The 26,656-nt window shown below is 42.3% G+C and overlaps 1 protein-coding gene across 4 annotated transcripts in view; it reads right to left on the reverse strand.

Moving 5' to 3' along the window:
- Positions 1 to 17,700: 17,700 nt before the first annotated feature.
- The window catches only part of EXTL3 (exostosin like glycosyltransferase 3), a 144,242-nt gene continuing 135,286 nt past the window's right edge, over positions 17,701 to 26,656 (reverse strand). For all 4 annotated transcript variants that reach the window (XM_020988794.2, XM_020988784.2, XM_020988777.2 and 1 more), the window contains one exon: positions 17,701 to 20,954. In XM_020988794.2, the coding sequence (XP_020844453.1) occupies positions 20,745 to 20,954 (210 nt within the window). In that variant the 3' untranslated portion in view covers positions 17,701 to 20,744. The remainder of the gene's footprint in view (positions 20,955 to 26,656) is intronic.

The raw sequence follows: 26,656 nt of genomic DNA on the forward strand, positions 1-26,656 counted from the left end.
TGATCTGGTACCTCAGAGTTGTTTTGATTTGCATTTCTCTAATCAATAATGATTTAGAGCATTTTTTCATATGACTATAGATGGCTTTAATTTCTTCATCTGAGAACTGTCTGTTCATATCCTTTGACCATTTATCAATTGGGGAATGGCTTGTGTTCTTATAAATTTGTCTTAATTCTCTATATATTTTAGAAATGAGGCCTTTATCAGAGAGACTGGTTGTAAAAATTCTTTCCCAATTTTCTACCTTCCTTCTAATCTTAGTTGCATTGGCTTTGTTTGTGCAAAAACTTTTCAATTTAATGTAATCAAAATTATCCATTTTGCTTTTCATAATGTTCTCTATCTCCTGTTTGGTCATGAATTCTTCTGTTCTCCATAGATCTGATAGGTAAACTATTCCTTGTTCTCCCAGTTTACTTATGGTATCAGCCTTTATATCTAAGTCATGAACCCATTTTGACTTTATTTTGGTATATGGTGTGAGATTTGGGTCTATGCCTAGTTTCTGCCATACTCTTTTCCAGTTTTCCCAGCAGTTTTTTTCAAAGAGTGGGTTCTTATCCCAGAAGCTGGGGTCTTTGGGTTTATCAAATAATAGATTACTATAGTCATTGACTACTGTGTCTTGCATATTTAACCTATTCCACTGATCCACCTCCCTATTTCTTAGCCAGTACCAAGCAGTTTTGATGATTGCTGCTTTATAATACAATTTAAGATCTGGAATTGCTAGGCCACCTTCCCCTGCATTTCTTTTCATTAGTTCCTTTGATATTCTGGACCTTTTTTTTCCAAATGAATCTTGTTATTATTTTTTCTAACTCTATAAAATAATTTTTTGGTAGTTTGATTGGTATGGCACTGAATAAGTAAATTAGCTTAGGTAGGATTGTCATTTTTATTATATTAGCTCGGCCTACCCATGAGCAACTGATGTTTTTCCAATTATTTAGATCTGATTTTATTTGTGTGAAAAGTGTTTTGTAATTGTGTTCATAGAGTTCCTGGGTTTGTTTCGGGAGGTAGACTCCTAAATATTTTATAATGTCTACAGTAAGTTTAAATGGGATTTCTCTTTCTATCTCTTGCTGTTGGGCTTTGTTGGTAATATATAGAAATGCTGATGATTTATGTGGGTTTATTTTATAGCCTGCAACTTTGCTAAAGTTGTTTATTATTTCAAGTAGTTTTTTACTTGATTCTCTAGGATTCTCTAAGTATATCATCATGTCATCTGCAAAGAGTGATAGCTTTGTTTCTTCTTTGCCTATTCTAATGCCTTCAATTTCTTTTTCTTCTCTTATTGCTAAAGCTAAGTTTCCAGTACAATATTGAATAACAGTGGTGATAATGGACATCCTTGTTTCACCCCGATCTTATTGGAAATGCTTCTAGCCTGTCCCCATTACATATAATGCTTGCTGAAGGTTTTAGATATATGCTATTTATTATTTTAAGGAAGACTCCATTTATACCTATGCTTTCTAGTGTTTTTAATAGGAATGGGTGTTGTATTTTATCAAAAGCTTTTTCTGCATCTATTGAGATGATCATGTGGTTTCTGTTGGTTTTGTGTTGATATGCTCAATGATGCTGATAGTTTTCCTAATATTGAACCAACCCTGCATTCCTGGTATAAATCCTACCTGGTCATAGTGTATTATTCTTGTGATAAGTTGCTGCAATCTTTGCTAGTATTTTGTTTAAAATTTTTGCATCTATATTCATTAGAGAAATTGGTCTATAATTTTCTTTCTCTATTTTGACTCTTCCTGGTTTAGGTATCAACACCATATTTGTATCATAAAAAGAATTTGGTAAGACTCCTTCTTCACCTATTTTCCCAAATAGTCTATATAGTATTGGAATTAATTGTTCTTTAAATGTTTGATAGAATTCACATGTAAATCCATCTGGCCCTGGAGATTTTTTCCTAGGGAGTTCATCAATGGCTTGTTCAATTTTTTTTTTCTGAGATGGGGTTATTTAAGTATTTTACTTCCTCTTCTGTTAATCTGGGCAATTTATATTTTTGTAAATATGTATCCATTTCACTAAGATTGTCAAATTTGTTGGCATATAGTTGGGCAAAATAATTCCTAATTATTGTTTTAATTTCCTCTTCCTTGATGGTAGCTTCCCTTTTCATTCTTGATACTAGTAATTTGGTTTTCTTCTTTCTTTTTTTTAATTAAATTAACCAAAGGTTTATCTATTTTATTGTTTTTTCATAAAACCAGCTCTTAGTTTTATTTATTAGTTCAATAGTTTTCTTAATTTCAATTTTATTAATTTTTCCTTTGGTTTTCAATATTTCTAATTTGGTGTTTAGTTGAGGATTTTTAATTTGTTCTTTTTCTAGTTTTTTTAGTTGTATGCCCAATTCATTAATCTCCTCTTTTTCTATTTTATTTATGTAAGCATTTAGAGATATAAAACTTCCCCTAAGAACTGCTTTCGCTGCATCCCATAAGTTTTGGTATGTTGTCTCATTATTGTCATTCTCTTGAATGAAATTATTGATTGTTTCTATGATTTGTTGTTTGACCCAATCATTTTTTAGGATTAGATTATTTAGTTTCCAATTATTTTTTAGTCTATCTTTCCATGGCCCTTTATTACATATAATTTTTATTGTCATGATCTGAAAAGGATGCATTTAATATTTCTGCCTTTCTGCATTGGATTGTGAGGTTTTTATGCCCTAGTACATGGTCAATTTTTGTGTATGTGCCATGTACTGCGAGAAAAAAGTATATTCCTTTCTATCCCCATTCAGTTTTCTCCAGAGGTCTATCACACCTAACTTTTCTAATGTTCTATTCACCTCCTTAATTTCTTTCTTGTTTATTTTGTGGTTAGATTTATCTAGGGAGGTTCAGGTCCCCCGCTAGTATAGTTTTGCTGTCTATTTCTTCCTGTAACTCCCTGAACTTCTCCTAAGAATTTGGATGCTATACCATTTGGTGCATATATGTTTAGTAATGATATTACTTCATTGTCTATGGTGCCTTTTAGCAGGATGTAGTTTCCTTCCTTATCTCTTTTGATTAGATCTATTTTTGCTTTTGCTTTGTCTGAGATCAGGATTGCTACCCCTGCTTTTTTTACTTCAGCTGACGCATAATATATTCTGCTCCAGCCTTTTACCTTTACCCTGTATGTGTCACTCTTTTTCAAATGTGTTTCCTGTAAACAACATATTGTAGGATTATGGTTTTTAATCCATTCTGCAATCCATTTCCGTTTTATGGGAGAGTTCATCCCATTCACATTCACAGTTATGATTACTATCTGTGTCTTTTTCTCCATCCTTTTCCCCCCCTATTTATGCTTTTCTTTCTCCTTTTTCCTTTCCCCCTTCACTAGTGTTTTGCTTTTGACCACCTGCCTCCTTCAGTCCCTCCTCCCTTTTATTATCCCTTTCCCTTTTCTTCCCCTTTACTCTTACTGCTTCTTCCCTCCCTTTTCTTTCCCCTTTTCCCTCCTACTGCCTATAGGGCAAGTTAGATTTCTATACCTAACTGATTATGTTATGCCCTTCTTGAGCCAAATCTGATGAGAGTAAGGTTCAAACAATGCTCCCCCCCCCCTTTCTTTCCCTTTTTGTGTCTTTTCCTGTAATGTAATTTACCCTTGTCTGCCTCCTCCTTTCTCAGTACATTTTCTAAGATCAGATTGATCCACTTATTTGGATCCATTTAACCCACTTGATTAGATTTTTTTTTATCATTACATCAAAGTCAACTAATATCCACCCTCTTTATGTATACTCCTTTAACATGGTGTAATAACAATACAGTTCTCAAGGGTTGCAAGTGTCATATTCCCTTGTAGGGTTTAAACAGCACCCCCCCTTATTAACAACATATTGTATCTTTCTGTCCCAGTTACCTTTTTATGTCCTCCTTGAGTCCTGTACTTGAAGACTAAATTTTTTGTTGAGCTCTGGTCTTTTTATCAGGAAAGTTTGGAAGTCTCCTATTTTGTTGAGTATCCATCTCCTCCCTTGAAAAATGATGCTCATTTTTGCTGGATAATTGATCCTTGGCTGCATTCCAAGCTCCTTTGCCTTATGGAATATCATGTTCCATGCCCTGCGTCTTTTAATGTAGAAGCTGCAAGGTCCTGTGTAATCCTGACTGTGGTTCCATGATATTTAAATTGTTTCTTTCTGGCTGCTTGCAGCACCTTCTCTTTCATCTGGTAATTTTGGAATTTTGCTATTATATTCCTTGGCGTTGTCAATTTGGGATCTCTTTCAGGTGGTGATCGGTGGATTCTTTCTATGGTTATTTTCCCTTCTGGTTCTAGGACTTCAGGGCAGTTTTCCTTTATGATTTCCTGAAAGATACTGTCCAGGCTCTTTTTTTCATCATGATTTTCAGGTAGTCCAATAATTTTTAAATTGTCTCTCCTGAATCGATTTTCCAGGTCTGTTGTTTTACCAGTGAGGTATTTTACGTTTTCATCTATTTTTTCATTTTTTTGTTTCTGTTTGACTGATTCTTGCTCTCTCATAGAGACATTAGTTTCCATTTGTCCAATTCTAGTTTTTAACAGATTGTTTTCTTCTGTTAGTTTTTGTACTTCCTTCTTCAATTGGCCAATTGTGTTTTTAGGGACTTGTTTTCTTCAGTGTATTTTTTTCCAATTGGCCAATTGTATTTTTGAAGGACTCTTCTACCTCTCTCATTTGACTATTAAAATCCTTCTTGAGCTCTTCTAAGAAGGCTTTTTGGGCTTCAGACCAGTTCATATTCCCTTTTGTTGTTGCAGATGTGGGTTTGTTGACAATGTTGTCCTCTTCAGAATTTCTGTCTTGATCTTCACTCTTCTCATAATATGAATCTATGGTACGAAATTTTTACTCATGGTGTTTCTTTATTCCCTGGCCTTTAAAGAGATTGAGCTCTCCTGCTGGGGAACAGAGGGCACTGACCCAAGCTTCTTGTGTTGGGAGCCTAGGTCTTGGTCACTGGCTTTGTGTCTGGGGCCTCTTATGCTGGCAATTGGAGGCTGTAGGTTTCTGGCAGCTTACCTGTGTTGGGCTGGAATCAGCAAGGCTGGAACTTTCAGGCAATTCTAGGTTGCCTGCTTTTCCTTTCCTTTAGCTTTCTTCAGCTCCTTTTAGATGGGTGCTTCAGGGTGTTTATCTGCCTGGGGCCACCTGCAATGTTGTCTCCCTCCTTTCTGCTAATGCAGTGGGAGATTCCTTTGCAGTAAAGTGCCGCGGCACCTGGTAGTTTTCTGAGCTGGTTTCCACCGGTTTCCCACCCTCACTGAGGCACTCGGAGGTCCAGGTGTTGGTGTTTGCCTTCTACCACCTGGGCTTCAGGATTTCTTCACAATTGGAGGCTGCAGGGCTCCGACAGCTCACCTAGTGTTGGGCTGGAACCAGCAAGGCCAGGGCTTTAGGAAGCCTTTAGGTTGCTTTCTTCAGCTCCTTTCAGATGAATGCACAGGGTACTTATCTGCCTGGGGCCCTTGTAGTTCTGCCTCCCTTATTTTTGCTGAGGCACTGGGAGACCCGTTTGCTGGGCTGCTGCACTGCTGCTCCCCGTTTCTAGGTCAGGTGTTCCAGGGGTTTTTTTGGGGTGATATTTTCTGGGTTTTCAGAGGTTGATAGGAGAGAGTGAGAGCGACTACCTTTTCACTCCGCCATCTTGGCTCCCAGAAACGGAAGTCCAGGTGACTCTGTCTAGCCAAGCAGAAGTGAAATGAGTTCTAATACTTGTAGTATCTACCTCACATTTTGTAAGCTGGAAAGCTTTATGTAAGTATGAGCTGGGACTAGGAAGGTGATAAGGAGGAAGGGATACCCCTGTTGGGTAGCCTAATTTCCAGTTAAACATACTGTCTCATCGTTGTTGTTCAGTCATTTTTCCGTCATGTCCAATGACCCCATTTGGGGTTTTCTTGGCAAAGAACTGGAGTTATTTGCCATTTCCTTCTCAAGCTTTTTTGATAGATGAGGAAACCGAGGCGAACAGAGTTAAGTGACTTGCCCAGGGTCATCCAGCTAGTAAGTATCTAAGACCAAATTCAAACTCAAGAAGATGTCTTCCTGACTCCAGGCCTAGGGCTCTGTCCACTGCGTCACCTAGCTTCCCTCCAGATACACTATAGGCATCTGTGATTCAGTATATCTAAAACAGAACTCATTACCTTTTCCCTCAAAACCCACCTCTCTTCCTAACTTCCCTGTTTCTGTCAATGTTACCATCCAGTCACTTAAGTTCAAAACCTCAGCTTCATCCTTGACTTCATTGGCCTTCAACTTTTATCTCCAATCAGCTACCAAGTCCAGTTATCCATCCTCCACATCCACCCTCTTCTCTCCCACAGCCCCCACCCTAGTTCAAGTCCTCCTCTAGTCTCACCTAGAATGTTGAATTTTGCTCCCTCCAGTCTCTCACCTCTTCAGCTCAGCTAAATGCTCCCCTTTACACACTACATAATCCCACCAAACTGGCTTACTTGTTGTCCTTCATACAATGCATTCCATCTACCATCTTGGTACCCTTCTCCAAACTGTCTCCCAAACCTGAAATATATGGCCTTCTCACCTCCAAGAATCCATAACTTCCTTCAAAGTTCTGTTCAGATGGTACCTCCTATAGGAGTCATATCTGGATCCCTACACCCACACCCACCCCAAGTACCAGTGCCCTCCTCCCCAAAATTATTCTATATTTTGTATCTACTTTTCTGTGAACCTGTTGTCTCCTCACCCCCACCACCTAATTCCTTGAAAACAATAACTTTTGCTTTTTGCCTTTGTTTCCCCAGGGCCTAGCACAGTGTCTGGAACATGGTAGGCACTTAATAAATGCTTGTGGATTGTTTGAAAAGTTTCTGTACCTGAACTGTGTCCGTATGTGTTTTTAGAGTGAAATTTTGTAGAAATATTCATCCTTAAGACCATAACAGGAGACTATAGCTTAAGACTATAACTCTCCCCACCATAATAAATATCTCAAACTTACATAAAGATTTATGGATTACAAAATCTGAAGTAGATAGTGCGTATATGTGTGTGTATAGGAAAATTTTTTTTTAATTTTTAAAATTTATTTTTAACATTCTTTTAAAATTTTGAGTTCTAAATTCTCTCCCCCACCCACTGAGAAGGCCAACAATGTGATATCAATTATACATGTGAAATCACGCAGAACATTTCATGTTAGTATATTGCAACAAAAAAATAGTAACATGAGAAAAATATATTTCAATTTGTACTCAGAGTTCTGCAGTTCCCTTTCTGGAGGCTGGGCAGCACTTTTGCATTACAAATCCTTTGGAATTGGCCTGATCATTGAGTTGATCAGGGTAGCCAAGTCTTTCACAGTCGATCATCGTTACTACATTGCTGTTACTGTGCACAGTAATCTCCCACTTCTTCTCACTTCACTTTGCATCACTTTATACAGGTGTTACCATCCATTTTTCTGAAACCACCCTCCTCATCATTTCCCACAGCACAATAATACTCCATCGCAATCATATGCCACAACTTGTTCAGCCATTCCCCAGTTGATGAGCATCCCCCTTCAATTTCCGATTCTTTGCCACCACAAAAAGCAGCTACAGTTCTGTACACATAGGTCCTTCTCCTTTTTCTCTGATCTTTCAAGTACAAACCTAGTCGTAGTATTTCTGGATCAAAGGGCATGCACAGGTCCGTAGCCCTTTGGGCTAGTTACAGCTTGTTCTCCAGAATGGTTGCACCAGTTCACTATTCCACCAGCAGTTCATGAATGTACCTATTTCCCCTCATTCCCTCTGGCCTTTGTCATTTCTCATAGGTGTGAGGTGGTAGCTTAGAGTTCTTTTAAGTTGCCTTTCTCTAATCAATAGTGATTTGGAACATTTTTCACATGACTATAGATAGCTTTGGTTTCTTCTTCTGAGAACTGCCTGTTCATATCCTTTGACCATTTATAATTTGGAATGGCGCCTTTTATACGTTTGATTCAGTTCCATATATATTTGAGAAATGAGGCCTTTATCAGAGAAACTTAGTTTAAAATTTTTGATATTACATCATTTGTCTATGGTACCTTTTAGCAAAGTGTAGTTTCCCTGATGATTTTCTCTTTTAGTTAGATCTAATTTTGCTTTTGCTTTGTCTGTGATCATGATTGCTACCTTTGCCCTCTTCACTTCCACTGAAGCATAATAGACTCTGCTCCAGCCCTTCATTTCAACTCTGTGTGTGTCTCTTGTATACAACGTATTGTTGAATTCTGGCTTCTAATCCATTCTGCTATTTGCTTCTGTTCTATGGGTTAACTCATCCCATTCACATTTGCAGTTATGATCACTAACTGTGCATTTCCCCCTCTATTATATTTTCAGTACTCTTTCTCCTTGTCTCTCTTTTTATCCTGTCTCTCCTCAAAAATGTTTCTTCCAGCCACTGCCTCCCCCAATCCACCTTCTCCCTCATAATTGGCTACAATATCCCTGGGAATCTTAATTTTGGGATCTCTTTCAAGAGGTGATCAGTGGATTCTTTCAATTTCTATTTGACCCTCTGGATCTAAGATATTGGGGCAGTTTTCCTTGATAATTTCTTGAAATATAATGTCTAGGCTCTTTTTTTTTATTGTAGTGTTCACATTGTCCAATAATTTTTAAATGATCTCTCCTTGATCTGTTTTCCAGGTCAGTTGTTTTTTCATTGAGATAGTTCACATTTTTTTCTATTAAAAAAAAAAATTCCGTAGACTTTGTTGTATTGTTTCTTGAAGTCTCATGGAGTCATTAGCTTTCACTTGCCCAATTCTGCTTTTTAAGGAGTTCTGTTCTTCAGTGAATTTTTGTGCGTCTTTTCACCAAACTATTAATTCTCTTTTCATAATTTTCTTGCATTACTCTCACATCTTTTCCCAGTTTTTCCTCTACCACTCTTATCTTGTTCTTTTAACTCCTCCAGTAATTCTTGCTGGACTTGGGTCTAATTAGCCTTTTTCTTTGAGGCTTTGCTTATAGCTGCTTTCACATTGTTGTCTTCTTCTAAGTTTGTCTTGGTCTTCCCTGCCATCATAGTAGCTTTTTATAGTCACGTTCTTTTTGTTGTTATTGTTTTTTCTTCATTTTTCAAGCCTATTTCTTCACTTTGAACTTTATGTTAAAGTTAGGCTTTGTTCGCCAGGAGTGGGGAGGTACTGTGCCAACCTTCAGGCTTTCTCATGCTGTTGTTTTCAGAGCTAGTTCTAGGGGTCTGTTAGTGCTTCTAAGGTGATGTTGTCCTGGGAAAAGTGTGGTCATTGCTCTCCTGGTCTGTGCTCTGGTCTTTACACAGGAAGGGTCTCTGCAATCTTGCAGTCCCAACTGCTAGTGCTGCTCTCAGCCCTGAAACTGACTCCCTTGTGACTGATCACGACATTCCTCTTTGTCCTGGAACCACAAAGCAGAACTGCTAATGGGCAGTAGAGTTACCAATCAGCACCAGCTGCACCTAGCACCAGTAAATGGTCCCTTATAATCTCTTTCTGACCAGTTGTCCAACCCCCCATATCATCTCTGGGCTGAGAGCTCCCAAAGCTGCCGCTGCCTCTGCCGCCATGGCCACTTCGAATGCCCACCACTGGTACTCTTCCCGTGCTCTGGGCCTGTGTCCCTCCCAGTGTTATAAACCTCTCCTGTGGACCTCCTAAGTTGTCTTAGACCAGAAAAATGTCTCCCCCTGACCTTTCGTTGGCTATGCCACTCCAAAATTTGGTTTGAGGTATTTCAAAGTTGTTTGGAGGGGACTGTTGAGAGCTGGCCCTCAGAGGACACCTACTAAAATCCTTAACCCAAATCATGAACTCTTTTTAGACCAACCTTAGCTAGAAGACTTCCAGGATTGTGGAAGTCGCTATCTGCTGGAGGCAGTCATTCCATTTTTGTCCACTATGTTAGGAATATTTTTTCCTCATTTTGAGCCAAAATCTGCTTCCCTACAGCATCTAGTCATAGCTGCCTGTTTCTGTCCCCATTGCTCCTCCATCCTCCTAACTAATCTCTCTCAAGCCTTCAGAAAAATCAAAAGGAGTCCCTCACAAAGAGATTAGCAGCCAGTGGTATATTATATTTGTAATAGCTCAGTTTGCAGATGACTTAAAATAGATAAAAGAAGTAGGTATTGCTCAGCTTGGTAATTGTCTCCCTCCTCTTCACTCAGAAAAAAAAATAATAATAAGATTATTCATAGCCTGAGTGTTACTGCGATTCAAAAACCTTTCAAGGTAGAGAAGAAATGAATAAAACCTGGATTTGGGATTTATTTGAATGGAAAACAGCACTTGGTTCATTTTTCAATAAATGTTTTTTTAAATCACTACCATACAGGGGAATGATTAAGATAATATAAGCCCCTGCTCTCATCTTTGTACAGATAAAATATAAATTTAAATACAGTCAATGCATAAGGAGCAAAAAGGGATGAGAGACCACTCCCAACTTAGGGACCAACAAAGATTTCAAGGACATAAGGTGGCATCTGAACTGAAAGTTGGATGTGAATTGATTAGATGTTCACAGGAAGGAGGGCATTCCAGGCCCTGGGAGCAAATGTTTTCAGGTGGGAACAATCAGGGCCATTGCATGGTGAACTGAATCCTTGTTCATCCCAAGCCTAAGAAAAGCACTTTGATTTTGTAACTGTAGAAATTATTCACTCAGCACCCTACTGGTTAGACTCCCTCTGTCACTACCCCAGAGGCAGCTGCCTGCGTCCAAGTTGGCTGTTTGTCCTTTAGAATCATCTGATCTGGCTCTCTTAATCACTGTCACAGAATCGCAAAGCACCAGGGACCATGCATTCCGACTCATGCCTAAACAAGACTCTCTTCTACAACGTTCTTAAGTATGTAAGCTTTGGCCTAGAGTACCTCCAGGTACGGGGAGCCCACTACCTTCCTACCCAATTGGTTCAACTTTGGAATAGCTCTAATCATTAGGTGTTACCCCACCCCACCCCCAACATCATGCTGAAATTTGCCTCTTTTCAACATCTACCCATTGTTCCTAGAGCTACCGTCTTGGTTCTAGTAGAACAGCTGCGTTCCCTTTTTCAAATATTTAATGACAAATATCTTGTCCCCCTTAAGTCTTCTTCAAGCTTAACATTATTATGAGAATCAGATAACGTACATAGAGAGCTTATAATACTATTGCTATTGTTATTTCTGCTGTATTGAACAAAGTGGGAGAGAAGGGATGCTCTGCAGCATCTTGCTGAGTATAAACTAGTCTTTCTGGAGCCTGCCTGAGGATCTATTTCTTCCCAAGGTCAGAAGATTTTAAAGGGACTGAAGCAGGGAAGGGTGTCATTAAAAAAAAAACTAGAAATAATCTTCTAATAAAATGACGGAAAAGGTTACCAGCCCAAATAGGGTTTGGGAAGGAGAGGAATGTACTGCCTCCTCCTTCCTGAACCCTGATTTACCTGGTTATCTAAACTTTCTTGGTTCAGATGAGGAAGGACCCCAGGGAGGTGGTGCAGAGGCACTGAGTTCAGTTCTCCGAGGACTGGCAGTTTTTGCTGAGGGAGGAACTCCAAGTTTAGCTCTACCTTCAGGCATGTGAATATCTAAGCTGGAGGTGGGTGATAGGGTTAAAGTAGAACTACTGCCCAGGCTCGTTCCCTACTCAGGGAGATGGGCCCAAACTGGCCAACTTGGCCATACCTTCCTGTGGCGAACCATGTCATCTCTCACTTCCTCGCATTTGCGTGAACCATTGCTCCTCTCCCCAACTCCACCTCTTCAAATCTAAAGGCCACCTTCCCCATGAGGCCTTATTAATTATGAGTGCTTCTCCCCAAAAGCCAATTACCTTGTATGTGCATTTCATTTCCTGGTTTATTGAAAAGGCTTATCTCCTTAGGAGAATGTAAGTAAGCTTCTTATGGGCAGTCCGTTTTGTTTCTGTCTTTGAATCCCCAGTGTAAAGAAGTGCCTGGCACACAGTAGGTACTTCATACAGTTGCTCACTTAATTGAAATTAAGGGCATGGAATGTTTCATCTTTGCTCTAGTCCCTAAAGTTGGCTTTTATGGTAGACCTTTAAAGTGTTTGTTTAATTGAATTGAGCTGCTGCTTCCCAAGGCCCCAAAATAATTTTACCTGAACCTTTCTTAACCCTGAGATTTACTCATGACATAGCTACTATGTCTAGGCAGAGCCTTATGGATCATCGGGCCCAACCCTTCATTTATGAGATTAGTAAAAATCCTCTGAGCCCAACTTTGTCAACCCAACTAGTGCCCCAAGTATCAAAATCTTTATTTTCTTGCATTTGGCAAGAGCCAAGTGAAATGCAGAGGCCAAACCAAATCTCACCCTGACCCCGGGGCTTCTTCACCAGGCTTGTGATGATTTCTGCTTTCATTTAGAGGTTTCTAGCCCACTACATATATTAATACCATTCATTTGAGTCCCTCCTAATTCTCAGTTCTTAATGCATCACTCCCTTCCCCCAAACCTTTAAAGGCTCCCCGCTGCCTACCAAATAAAGATGAGTCTAATGAGCTTGGTATTTGATGCTTTCTACAGTCTGGCCTAATTTATCCTCCCAGCCTCTTCTCATATTCCCTTTCACATTCCCTATGCCCCAACCAAACTGACTACTCTTTATTCCTCCAACATGTCCTTCCACATTTCGGCCTTTTCTTATCCTATTCTCTGTGCTTGGAATCCAGAGGGAAACTCACTACCCACCAAGGCAGCCTGTTGCGTTAGAAACACTTTCTACATTCTAAGCTGCAATTTGCCTCACTTTTCCACCCTTTGGTAGTAGTCCTGACTGTGAGGTCAAGGAGAACCCCTCTGCCATATGACTATCCTTGAAATATTTGAAAATGGCTACTATAAGCCTTCACAAAATCATAATTTAGAGCTAAAAGGGACCTTTCAAAGGCAGCATGGTTTGGTATATAGAATGTTGGCCTGGGAGTCAGGAAGACAAATTCAAATACTGCCTGTAATGCTTACTAACTATGAGCTTAGTCTGAGTAGGTTTCCTCATCTGTCAAATGGGCATAATACCACCTCTGGTACCTACCTCACAGTTCCGTTGTGAGATTCAACTGGAATAATGTATGTAAAGCCCTTTGTGAATCTTAAAGACATAAACTCCAAATGGTGCCCCTTACCTGCTTCAAGCTATCCTCAGAAAACTTGTTTTCTATTCCATTTACTTCCTTGTTCATTCCTTCACTGACTCTTTGAAAACTGAGTTTTAACTAATGCATGGAAATAGCAGAATTACTTCTTCATCCATGCTTGAAGTTTCCCATATATGTCTCATCACCCACCCTGAGAGATAGGAAGCAGCATGTACCAGGCAAGTCACATTGCTGTATGACCACCATCTCCCCTCAGACCCTGACAGAGACAGCCCAGGACTCTGAATCCAAGAACCTTGGAAACAACAGCGTCCCCCATTCCAGCCCCTACAGCCATCATTGAAGGGAGATAGCACTGTGGAGATGAGGCCCACCTTATCACCACCAAATGCCACAAGTGGGCAGATAAGCACTAGAACCTTGGCAGCATACAGCCATGCATGTGGTAGCACACCGCCGCCCCCCCCCCGACCACTGATCTTGCTACCAGCTCAGTTCCCATAGTTATGGGAGGACACTAGTCCTGCAGAAAAGGGGCCAGCCACCCTCCACTCCCCAGCTATCAACTAACTGCCAGTCACAAGACTGACAAGGCACCCTGGGCCGGGCCACACTAACCCCCTCCTTGACCACCATCTCCCCTCAGATCCCAGTGGAGACATCCAAGGACCCTGAACCCAAGAGTGTTGGATGTAGCAGTGCTTCCAGCACAGAGCCTATAAGCCATCATCCTATGAAGCAGCTCCTGTGGAGATGCAGCCTGGCAGCTGCTCCTGCAGATGCTGCAACTAAGCTAATGAAGATCCGGCAAGGAAAAAAGTTATTGCCCCCAAGTCCTTGGCACTGTTAAATGATTCAGCATCAAAAACTGATATGATTTTATCAGTGGCAAAGACGTTAAAGAAGAGACATCACCATCTGCTTTGTGGCCATGCCCTGGGGACCCCAGGACATTGCCATCTGAGTCACTGCCGAAACCTTCCATATGTATTGTCTCTTTCATTACAATTTGGGAGCTTGGACTGTCTTATGTTTCTGTCTGTATCCCCACACTTAGCTTGCACTTAATAGTTTTTTTCATTCATTCATTCATAAAAGGTTTCCCCATTCAGATACAGTTTTGTTGGTAGGGGCAGAAATAGGGACAGTTGTGAAATACTGAAAAGAAAACAGCCTCCTAAAGACTTAATCAGGATAAAGATGGCCTCTGTGTCTCATTTCCCTGCATCTAATTTGCATTTGCCTGACAAGACAAATTTAAAGGTAATGATGGGAAGCCCTGATCTCTAGAACTAGTCGGGTAACTATGGGATAAATGTATGTTACTTAGTTATGATACAAATTGAAGGAAAGTGAATTCTGGTTTATCACTATGAGGAAGAAGTATCATTTCACTGTAGAGACTCTGCTTTGAACCAGCAGAGGAACATTCAGTAGATCTCAGAAGAAAATGAGTTGTTGTAATGTGGCCACTCATTGGGAACTGCCCGACCAGAAAGCGAATAACCTGATCCAGAGGATTGCCTGCCCTGCACACAAATGGCATTTTCTCGATAGCCTATTTATCTTATGGTCATCTACAACCCCTTGCCTTCTATATACTTTTGTGTAATCAGGCTTTCCCACATCTTGTCAACCATTTTCTAGAAACCTACCATTTTTATCATTTTGCAATTGGCCCTATTGAAATTCATCCTTTTTTTTTTTTTTTTGAGATGAACCTGACCGAGTATTTAAATAGGTCCCTAGGCTTAGGGTAGGTACCTGGGCATCGAGCATACTGTATGAAGGTGACTTCCCTTCATTACACAAAAGCAGGAATGGGATGTTTGTTTTAAAAAATTATCCTATTTATAACCAGCACAGACATACAAACTGTACTGTACCATTAGGACCCAAAAGGATCCTGGTCTGTCAATGGTCTTATCTGGAATCAAGAAGGAATAAAACCAGCTGGAGGAGCAGTGTTGCAGCATGTCTCACAAAGATGTGGTAGGCGTGAAACAGGACCGTGAGGACAATATCACACGACTGATGCAAAGAGAGTCAGTACTGTTGAAATCCTCCTGATTAAAGGCAGGGATTGGATGATCCCCGGTCCTAGCCATATAATCAAAGTCCTGTTCTGGTGCCTCATCTTAACCTGTGGTGATCCCGGCATCTTGAAGGCCAAGATGAGAAGAGCTTATGTCTGTCCCATCAGGCTAACCTCATTTGTTTTTTCCAGTGTCCGCCATAGGAACTCTAAGATGCAGGTATCAGACTGGTGCTGCTGTTGTACAGTCATTCAGTCACGTCCGACTCTTTGTGACCCTACGGACCATAGCACACCAGTGCTGTCCACGGGGTTTTCTTGTCAAAGATACTGGAGTGGTTTGCCTTTTTTTTTTTCAAGTGAATTAAGATAAAGGTTAAGTGACTTGCCCAGGGTCACACAGCTAGTAAGGGTCTGAGGCCTGATTTGAACTCAGGTCTTCGTGACTCCAGGCCCAACACTCTATCCCCTGAGGTTGGTAGGTAAGTGCAATGGTTCAGACATATACTTGGATTTCAGCAAAGCATGTCAGTCTCACGCAGTTAAGTGGAGCAGTGGATAGAGTGTTGGGCCTGCGGTCGGGAAGACGAGTTTAAATCTGGCCTCAGAACCTAGCTGTGTGACCCTGAACACATCATTTAACCTGTCTGCCTCAGTTTCCTTATCTGTAAAATGCAGATAACAATAGCAGAGTTGTTGTAAGGATCAAATGAGATATTTGTAAAGTGCTTAGCACAGGACCTGGCCTATAGTAGGTGCTTCATAAATGCTTATTCCCTTCCCCTTCCCTGTCATATTATATGATAGCACTTAATAAATGCTTGTTCCCCATACTGACTATTACAAACAGTGGTCTCAAATTTGGGGTGTATGGTGGTGTTTAAGGAGGACTAGCACCTCTGGTATGGGGGTAGCCAAGCCCTTTTCAGGGCTGCTCATCTACCTTTGGGGTCCACCTGGCACCCAACTCTCACCGTGACTCCAAGAAGTTGTAGCATGTGGAGCGGCCACCCTCCAGTAGAACCGTCGAGGCAGATAGGCTAATCCAGGTTGAGGGTAATTGACAGGCCTCTTCAATGAGTTAGACAGGTGTCTACCCCAAGCATGTAAAGACTAATCCAGTGAAACAGGTGGATGAGAACAATTTGTTCCAATGGCCACAAAGACAGCTGAAACAGGTGCTATGGAGGGCTTAGAGCTTGGTCAGGCATAGAAGATGCCAAGGTCATCATTCCCTGCACACCAGGCCATCATCTTGACTTTTGTCTTGCCACTGGACCTCAATGACTCAGGAAAGGAGTGAGGCTGACAACTTTGTCTAACTCTGTCTCACTTAAATCCAATTCATGCGCAAGTCATCACCCCATGATGTCACTGGTCCCCTTCAAAGATGAAGACAAAACAACATGTCAAATTTAAATCTTTGCAATAGAATGTCACCATGTTTATTCCTCACAGTTTGTACACTTGTGAAGTGTCTGTCAAGTTGGAGGGTTTCTAGCAGAGGACCCCAAGAAATCTGCTCTTGGCCCTAAGTTGTTCAACATTGTTATCATTTAAATTGACTTAGACCAAAGGTATAGGAGGCACTGCTTTTGACCAAGAAGTGAGGAAGAATTAACCAACCTAATCCTAGGACTATGCTTGCTGGATAAAGGTGGTGGGAAATGTCGAAAGTTTTCCTCAAAAGGCCCTGTCCAGAGAATTACAGGATCATATATTCAGAGCTGGATGGGAGGTCAGTGGCCATCTTAGTTCAACCCTTAATTTTACAAATGAGGAAACTGAGTCCAAGAGGTAAAAGGAAGATCATACATGGTAAGTAGCAAGAGGTATGATTTGAACCCAAGTCCTCTGACTCCAAATCCATCCCACTCTCCACTGTACCATGCTTATTATTCATTCTCCGCTTTTTTCCCCAATCCCTTTCACGAATAACTGTAAACCCAAGCACGTCATCAGTGACTTTAGCTCAGGCTTCTTCTGCCTTGATGCCTGGCTTCCAGTGTCCCCCATAGGAATTATAGGATGCAGGTATTACCAGGAAAGACACAATGGAGCTCAATGTAAATAAGCACATTTATGCAGCTGTCATCATCATGGCCACATCAATAAAAGTCAAGTGGGCCTTAATGAACACCATTGTGTCTCCACATACACACCAGTCTCTCTAAATGTGCCCCCAAACTCTTATTTCTGAGTAAAACAGACCCCCAGGAAGAGAAGGGCTTTTCTGGGGTCACTCAGTCCAGAAGAGATGACCCTGGCCTCATAAGTGGATATGAGCCCAGCTGCTTTGCCCACTTTGCCAGCCTCCCTAATGGCTACCCACTGCGAGATCTACAAGTTTTTAAAGCTGAACCATAATAGCTTTAGTTCTAAGTTGGCAACAGTTTGCGATCCTGTCCCCAGTTCTCCTCTCCATGAGTGACCTAGGTTTAGTCATTCCTTAGTCTTCTCAGGACTTGCATCTTGTGGTGGACCCCAAAAGGGGGACATGCTTTTTTCTCTTCTGAGGCAAATCATACAACTGCCAGGCTACTTGAATTAAATTCTCCATTTATTTTGTCCTCTTACAAAATCCAACATAGGATCATTGTGCTCATGATTGTGGAGGGGCATGTGTGGAAAAGGGGTCTCCCCTCTCCCTTTAAGAGTCATTTCAAACCAGGAGCAGCTCCTTGAGCAGTGGTACCACGTCATGGGGAGTCAGACCAGAAAAAGGAGCACAGCACCCTCCTAAACCGTTCCTCTGTATGAGGCTCAGTGAGTCGTCCGTGGGATGAAGTCCTGAGCAGACAGGATGGAGAATCACTACAAGGAGAAATAAAAGCTCAGGATGGCACTGTGAGCACTTGGGGCACAGGGGGTGGGAAGGATGACCACAGCCCAGGCTGGGCTACTCATATGGGGGAAGAAGCAAACTTGCCAATGAAATACGGAGGGTGTTTCTAGGCCCCAGTAGCACAGGGCAGGTGTTAGGACAAATCTGTGCCCTTTCTTGAGCAGGAGAACCAAGGAAATTCAAATCATGAAGAGGTCCAGGTGCCTCTTTTGTTCAGGCAAGATGGATACATGAGTAGATGCAAATGATATTGGGATTTCCCCAGGAGTAAATGAAACCCGGGCCACTGAGTTTCTAATCCTAATAAACACTTCTTCAAGCCCTCTCTTTCCAAAGAGATACATCACTCTTTGGGGTCCAAAACAATCCAAGATGCCAGAGTAGACCTCTTGTCAGTTCAGGCAGAGGCTCTCTCTTCTTAGCACATGGGACTGTATTCATAGAGCCCCTCAGGCTCAGTGGACCCTTTGGGATCTGGACATCTATCCTTGGCTTCCCTCTGACTTGTCTTACCCCTATCCCCTCTACCCCATCCTCTCCTCCTCTCCCCCCCAAAAAAGGGCAAAACCAAAAATTCTCATGGCAGCCACTGTGCCCTCGGTCTCTTAGGGCTGCCCATGGATTCTAGGTATGGTATTTTGTGACCTGTCAAAATGGATGTCTCTCTCTAAGGTAAACCTAATGGACTATTCCTTGTTATAAACCAACGCACAAGCCTCTCACGTGTAAAAAAATAAGTAGCAGCCACATATCACACAACTCAAAATGCCACACTCTCCGGCATTCCCAAGGAAGGAAGGCCATAGCTACAAAGATTAAAGTAAGAAATCAGGGGAAGAGCAACTGGGGAGTTCGGAACAATGATTATGCAGCTGACGTCACTCCTGGCTGGGCTGCCGAGATACGCTCCCAAAGTCTGTATGTGATTTTGTTGAGATAGAAAAGGCAAGACAAGAGGTGCTGGGGTGAACCTTTGGAGGGAAGCACTGAAATCGTAGAAGCATCCCTGTCGGGGTGATAGGCACTAGTCCCCAGCTGCCTCTGAAAAGGGCCGCCTGAAACTAAGGTAGCTCAAGCCTGTGTGGGGGAGGCTGCAGATGGAGAGAAAAAGAAAGAGAAATAGATAGAGCAAGAAAGCGCCCCAGTTTCAGGAAGACACTTCAGGAGGTCACAGCAAGTACAGATAGACAGGGGTGAAGGGACTCAGTGGAAACAAGGGACAGGGGTTGGGGAACTAGTTTAAGGCATGTGCACGACTGGAGGGTTAAGCCAAATTCAAGCTTCCTGTTCAGCTGCCATGGGCCACGTGGCTTAGATATGGATATAGCGTTAGATAGAATAAGTTGAGTCCCTAAGAAATTGTGCCCAGCTCCCAACCCACTCAGACTGGTTTATTTCAGGCTTAGCCCAGGTCTGGACTTGAGGGCTGGTGGTAGTAATATGGGTCTACATCACTACTTTGGAAAACCTGAGGAAGAGAGAAGGGAGGTCAGGTCAGTTTATAAGGCAGCCCTTGGGATCTCAAACTGATCCAGAATGTTCCCTATTCCTTCTTAGAGTTCCTTCCAAGTTTCATGGGCCCTGGAACCAGCTTGGTCTCCTTCAGAGTCTATAGAATGCAAATTATTAAGTGCCCTAAGGCCAGATAATCAACAATTTGTTCAAGGAAAGGAAGACCAATTTTACCAGGGTTATTAGTTGTACTTCTCACTGTGGGACGCCCCGGCCAGCCGGGGTATTGAAAGGAGGCCTGCTACTCAGGCTAATTGAGCCATCCTAAAACCCCTCCAAATGCACCTGGCAGCTGAAACGACCAGCTTTCCCTTTCTCTCATCCAAAAATACAAGACTGCAGGTGATTCTGAAGGCAACGGACAACAGGCAAATGATAAGAGGTTCAAGACGCTGAGGCAGGAGAGAGATGTTTGGGAGGGCAGCTCAATCGGGCTGCAGGCTACTGCTCCCCCCTGTTCAGTCTTGGCTTAGAAGGCAGAAAGGGAGGAGAAGGGGACGCTGGGGATGGGCCCGGGCATGGGCTGTGATGAGGAAAACCCCATTCCCTAACTTGTTTCAACACAGACATCCCTAGGAAATGAGGGAGGATGCCTGAGGTGGGGGGAGAGTTGTGAGGTTGGGAACCAACTCCATCCAAGTGAAGAAGAGGAGGTCTCTGAAGCCTGCAACTTCTCACGCAGTGAGACAGGCAAAAAATTCAGTCCCCGAAGACAGATCTATATATATATATGTGTGTGTCTGTCTGTCTGTCTCTGTTTCTGTGTGCAAACATACATATATATGTATGTGTATATATATATATGTATATAAAAGCCTTTGGAGGCAAACCTGAAACACTTTCTTTTTAAATAATAATAACAGTTATCATCATTATTATTATCATTGTTATAAAAACCACAAACCAGTCATCCTGGGCTAATGTACTCAGTGACTATCCCGAGTCCCCATGGTCCTTAGTGTAAGCTACTGAATATCCTGTTGGTGGAACCCTGGCATCTCTAGACCAATGCTCTAGCAGGGAGCAGCCCAGTATTTGCTGTGCCTGGGCAGGGCTGGCATCAAGACTGAAGGCAGATGTTCCCTTCCACTCTTGCTGGCCCCCTTCCTCAGCAGTGGCCAGCCTGGACCACCCAGCTGGTGGATGTCCACAAGGCTTCCTAACCCTCCGGCCCGCAGGTGCCATCTCCCTTCCTCCACATGATCTCATCACCACATCCCGAAGTGCCTCTAAATGAACTTGAAACACTTGGTCTTGTCATGGGGTAGGCGGGTCTTGAAGAGCACGGAGTCCACCCTAAACTGTGTGTACAGCAGGGGCATGTAGCCATACACCTTGACAAAGAAGTTGATACACTTGTGCCGCTCGTGGAAATGTGAGTCATCATGGGACAATGCCTGGGGGCACCCTGGGCATCGGAATGTCCATCGGGAAGTCACCTAGAGGCAGAAAGATCAGAGGTATCAGTTTAAATCACATATGCCCCATCTGAGGATTTCTTAAAATGCAACTTAACCCACCCTGTGTACATCTCCGTTACTACACAGGCTATCAGACACGGTCCGTTGTGTTATATAACACATAGGAGCAGGCAGTGAGAACCCTGGGCCCAGAATCAGAGATCCTGCCTTGGAATCCTGGGACTGTCACTTATTAGTACAGCTCAGCACAGTGCCTGGCACGCGGTAGGCACTGATCCAAGGGAGGCAGCTCCCCAACCTGCCAGTACAGTAGACAGCTGGCCTCAGGACTCCAGGGAGTTGAAGGTCCGCCTCTGACACATCCCGGCAGGGTAACCCTGCACAAGTCACAGCCCCTCAGTCCCCTGGATAACTTGCTGGGAATATAAGCTGTAGAGAAGGCACCTGTCCCTCAGCAGAGCTCCCTACGCAAGTTCCTTCCCCCTCAAAGATCTTATGAGGGAGGTACTGCATCATTCTCCCCATTCCACAGACTACATAACTCAGCTTCAGAGGGCCTAAGTGACTTGCCCCAGGCCATACAGCTAAGAAAAATCAGAGCCAGGATTAGAACCTGAGTCTCTCCTGCCTCTCCGTTCACTGCCTCTAGCCTCAGTTTCTTTCTTCGTCCATAAGATAACATTCTTCTTAACTCATCTAGCAGTAGAATCTGCAGAAGCTGACTCTGCGGGCTAATGATGAAAATGGCTTACGTTTTTATGACACTTTACAGTTATAAAGCATCACCTTATTTGATCCTCACTAGCCAAAAAGCATTCTATAAATGCAAGCCATCATCATTATTATTTTTGCTAGCCAACAAGGTCACTGCCCCAAGGGGCCAAATCCAGTTGCTCACTTCTGATTTGGAAATCGACTGTGCTCATCACGCCTGCCTCTTGAGAAGGCCCCCTTCCAGGAGTTCAGCTCCAGGCCCATTAGCGACTTATATAAGAACCCTCCAGTTCAAGCTAACAATGAGCTGTGGGTCTTTTCACTGGTCCCCTGCAATTCCTTCCTCAACTAGAAAAGGAACTCAAGCATTGAGATGAGAGCAACAGTAAGCACACAATTCATCCATCCAGCATTTCCCTCTCCGCTGGTCTCTTAGTCATGCATCCTCTTCCTGGATAGCCAACGTTTAACCACAGGCAAAAAGCCATCCAATGCATGCCCCGCTACACATAGAAAGCTCTTTGGATGAGTAGTTCTCCCAGGAGGTTCTGGGATCATTGATGGACACAGTTTCCAGGAAATGTCAGGCTATTTAGTTTAACAATGGCTTGTAAAATTCTTAGTTGATGTAAGAAGCCCAGAGAGAGACAGGCAAGATGCTGCGAGTCCAGCATGCTCCTCTTCCCTCATCTACCAACCTAACTCCTTGCTCAAGTCAATCCTATATTTTTAAGGCTTCCCGCCCGAGGTCATCTGATCCCCTGTCCTGAATGGGGGGCCCTTTTAGGCTATTAATTCCCAAAGTTTTAATGAAGGTAGCCATTGTAACAACGGTGTAATTGGGTAGCACTGGCCCCATGGCTATGATGGGAGCTAAAATGGAAGGCGGACTACCCCAGATGGAAGAGTATGGAAAAGATGGCAGCCCAGCTATGAAACATCTGATTTTAGGGATATAGTTTTAACACTTTGAAATGAAGTGAGTTGTGAAAAGGGGAACTAAGCTAAGAGCTAGCTGATCCCTGGCACTGGAATAGAGGGGAAAGGCCTGAGTTCTAGTTCCAGGGTAATCATTTACTAGAAACATGATGTGAGGCAACTCACTAAGACTCCATGTGGCAGAGCCAGCATATCTCTGCACTGGCGGAGGGAGCTCCTCATCAGGAGCTCCTTCTATTGGTGGAGTCACAGTCTGATTAAAAACAAACACATACCTTAGGCCAGTTACTCAATTTCCTCCTAGTTAAAATGGGCCTAAGAATGTCTGCCCTGTCTGCCATGGATGAAAAGTCCAGGAAGCAGTCACATAAGCACTAAGTACACGTGAGCTCACAAGGTTGTCGTCAAGATAAAACGAGTTAATATACATAAAAGCACTTTGTAAACTGCAAGGAAAGCATTATAACATCTTTCCAATAACAACCACCATTCACACTTAGGTATTTGCATTTTAAGGCTTACAAAATACATTCCTCAACAACACCCGTCCCCATTATAGAGGCAGAGAGGTCTGATGACTTATTTGTGGTCACAGAGCGACTTAATGTCCAAACTGGCATTCAAGGCTGTATCTCCTGACATAGACTCCTGACAATTCCTGTGCTTGCTTCCCAAGACAATTCTATGATAGGTTTTGATTCAATGATATGATATACATATTTAAAAAGGAGTTAATGGAAACTAATATCTTAAAACATGAAGGAATTAATACAGGGGCCTATAAATTGAAAGAATATCATACTTTGTTAAAGTGGAAAGATTGTCTAAAAATGTTAAAAGACCTGGGTTCTTGTCATGGCTCCAACACTAACCAGCTGTGGAACCCTGGGCAAAATTAGTTTCCTAGCCTGGGTCTCCATTTCTTCATCTGTAAAATGGAAGGGTTGGAACTGATGACCTAAGATCCTTTCCAGCTCTAAATCTATAAGCCTATGAGAGTGGGCAGTGGAAATGGACTAAATGAATTCTAATGTTATTCTATATTCCAAAGATTTGGTGATTTTGGGGGTGGGGCTCTTGGTTTAAAAAAGGCACTAATTTTAGATGGGTCCCCCGATTTACCTGTAAGAACTGAAAAAGACTCAGAAACAAATTCAGTGTTTTCCTTTCATAGGAAGCACCTCCTATGCTCTAGTTCTCCTTCAAAGGCACATCTAGTGGTACCTCTGGGTTCTGTTCTCAAAGGCTATGATAGCTGAGTACAATCTCGACCAAGTGGGAAAGGCTTCGAGCATGCATTCAGCAAAGGATGGTATCATCGAGGCCCAGCCTCCTTAAATCCAGAGGGGCTCTTCACCTCAATGACCGCAGAAGGATGTATTTTTCAGCCACAACAATTCTACAGGATGTTAACTAGATCATGGTAGGGTTGTGATATACAGCAATGGGGAGGGTACCCACACCAAAGAAGTGATGGATCCTTGAAAGGCCTCAAGAATCACATAAGTCACGTCTGAATTGACTAGCTTTCTCAACAGAGAGACAGATAGGCTAACATAGGAAGCTAAGGAAAAGAAAAGGGAATAAACATCTACATAAGCCCCTATTATGTGCCAGACACTATGCTAAGTGCTTTACAAATATGATCTCATATGATCCTCATGACAATCCCCAGGAGGTAAATGCTGTTAGGATCCCCATCTTACAGAGGGGGGTTAGTGACTTGCCCTGTATCACAGTTAGTAACTGTCTGAGGCTGGATCTGAATTCAGGTCTTTCAAACTCCAGGCCCAGTGCTCTTGGCTATGATGAACATCCGTGTCCTATTTGAGGGGGCAATCCGCCTACGCAAATGCAAAAAAATAGCAGAAAATTTAAAGATGCAGCACATCTACTATCATGTGTCCCCCAAGAGGGCTGTGAATTATCCCGGAGGGTAGCAGGGTGATAGGAATGGATGAAGTCTTGGATTTGGAGGCAGGCAAGACCTGCAACCAAATCCCAGCTTGGACTGTTTTTATCTGTTTCTCCATCTCTGCAATAGGTATAAACCCACCTCCCAGGGCTGTTGTGGGGCAAACCGGAGCACACTTTACACACGCCAGCTAATGTTCCACCGCACCTGCCACAGCCATACAGTGGATGCGGGTGACAAACAGGCATGGACGGATTATGACAAATCTTGGGATTCAATGGTCACACTGATTTTCCAGCCTATTACTCAGCAGTAGCAGTAGCTGAATGAAACCTCTTTCACTAGGTTATGTTTATTGTCACGGAGATGCTTCAGTAGCTTTTCTTCTTTCCCCCTTTTATGAAAAAAAGATGAATTCTTATCTTATTTAACTAAGCTGTTTTCATTTGAAATACTTACATTTCTTTGGATATTTTACTTTTTACATGAACTAATACTAACGATGAATGTCAATCTAATTTGCTTGCTTCTTATATTCAAATGATCAGCTGAAATAGGAATTATTCTTTTTTTTAAAAAAAAAGCAAAGAAAAAAAATCCATGACATCCATCAATACTTTGGCCCAAGGTATTATGTTACTGAAAAGCATGGAGCACCATTATCTTTTAACCTATTAGCAAAATGTCCCTAGAGTGTGTGTGTGTGTGTGTGTGTGTGTGTGTGTGTGTCATGGCCAAAGCCCAGGAATTAGTGATGTGAGGAAAAAAACAAAGGAGGAACTGGGAAAGGCAGCGTTATCACACCAGCCATTTTGTTATCTTCCCAGTAAAGATCTTTGCCTCTAAACAAAGTAAAAGGCTACTATTCACTTGCTCACCTCAGGTCTACCAACTCACTTTGAATGTTCACTTTTCAAGGAAAAGATTCTGGTAACACAACAGGAAACTAAATGTCAATTACAACAGTGTGGGGCCATGAGACAAGGACCACTTGATGGATTCAGTCATGACACATGTATGTATATCCATTTACATTATAGCTAAGCACACAACAATTGTCAATACAAGGTACACAGACATCAGCCTGAGGTTATGTACCAACGCAGGGTCGCAAAAACAGAAATTAATGTCTAAATTTGACAGAAGGGGAAAAAAAGCAAGAACAAAGGTTAGGGGAGCAAGCCATGGCGAAAACACCAAAGTCCACAGAAAGGGAGAGTCCAAGGGCACCCGTGTCGAGGGCCTTCTCAGGCTTAGAGAAGGACGCAGCTTTAAGTGACCAGCAGCACTGAACCCAGTCTCTTCTTGCTCAGTCTGACCCAGGCAGAGAACTTAACTCCTGCTTACCTAGAAATTCTGTTCTACCACTGAAATAACACCAGTGCTAATGAACACAAAAGGGAGAAAATAATTAGAAAAATTATAAATCAGTGCTCTTTATAGTTAAGTGAAAAATAATTTGTTAGCTTAGCACCAGCCTTAAGATTAAACTACATGTATGTATATTTGTTTGTTTGTATAAGAAAATACTGACTTAGCTTGGGCTCCTTCTTAGAAATGTAAGCTACATGAGATTCACACATCCTCTCATTTACCTAGGGACATTAATAAATTGAACTAGGACAGCACTTACAATAGCTGGTATTTACACAACGCTTAAAGGTTTACAAAGCACTTTATATGCATTACCTCATTTTAGCCTCACAATGACCCTGAGAGGCAGGTGCTACTATTATTATCCCCATTTTCTTGATGGGGAAACTGAGGCCGATAGAGGTCAAGCGACTTGCCCTGAGTCCCAAAACTAGTGTCTGCGGCACGATTTTAACTCAAGTCCTCCTGATTCCACGTTTCATGCCCTATCCACTGCACCACCTTGCTGCTTTGAAATAAATAAATGCACAATCTTGATAAGAAGTACACACAAGGACTCTGATAAATCTGCTCGTTTTTCTGCCCTCGAGAGGAAATCAGGTACTTAGTCTCTCTTTAATTTCTCTGAGACGCAGCTAATGCTCTAGACTGTAAGTTACAGATATGTTGCAATCTGCCTGGGTGGAAGGAGTGCTCACATTGTTGAAATTACAAGCCCCTGGTGCACCAACAAGGAAACAGGTAACACAGGAGGGAAGTCACTGACCTGAAAGCACAG

The sequence above is a fragment of the Phascolarctos cinereus genome, unplaced genomic scaffold (assembly GCF_003287225.1).
Source record: "Phascolarctos cinereus isolate Bilbo 61053 unplaced genomic scaffold, phaCin_HiC Scaffold_2;HRSCAF=192, whole genome shotgun sequence".
Taxonomy (NCBI): domain Eukaryota; kingdom Metazoa; phylum Chordata; class Mammalia; order Diprotodontia; family Phascolarctidae; genus Phascolarctos; species Phascolarctos cinereus.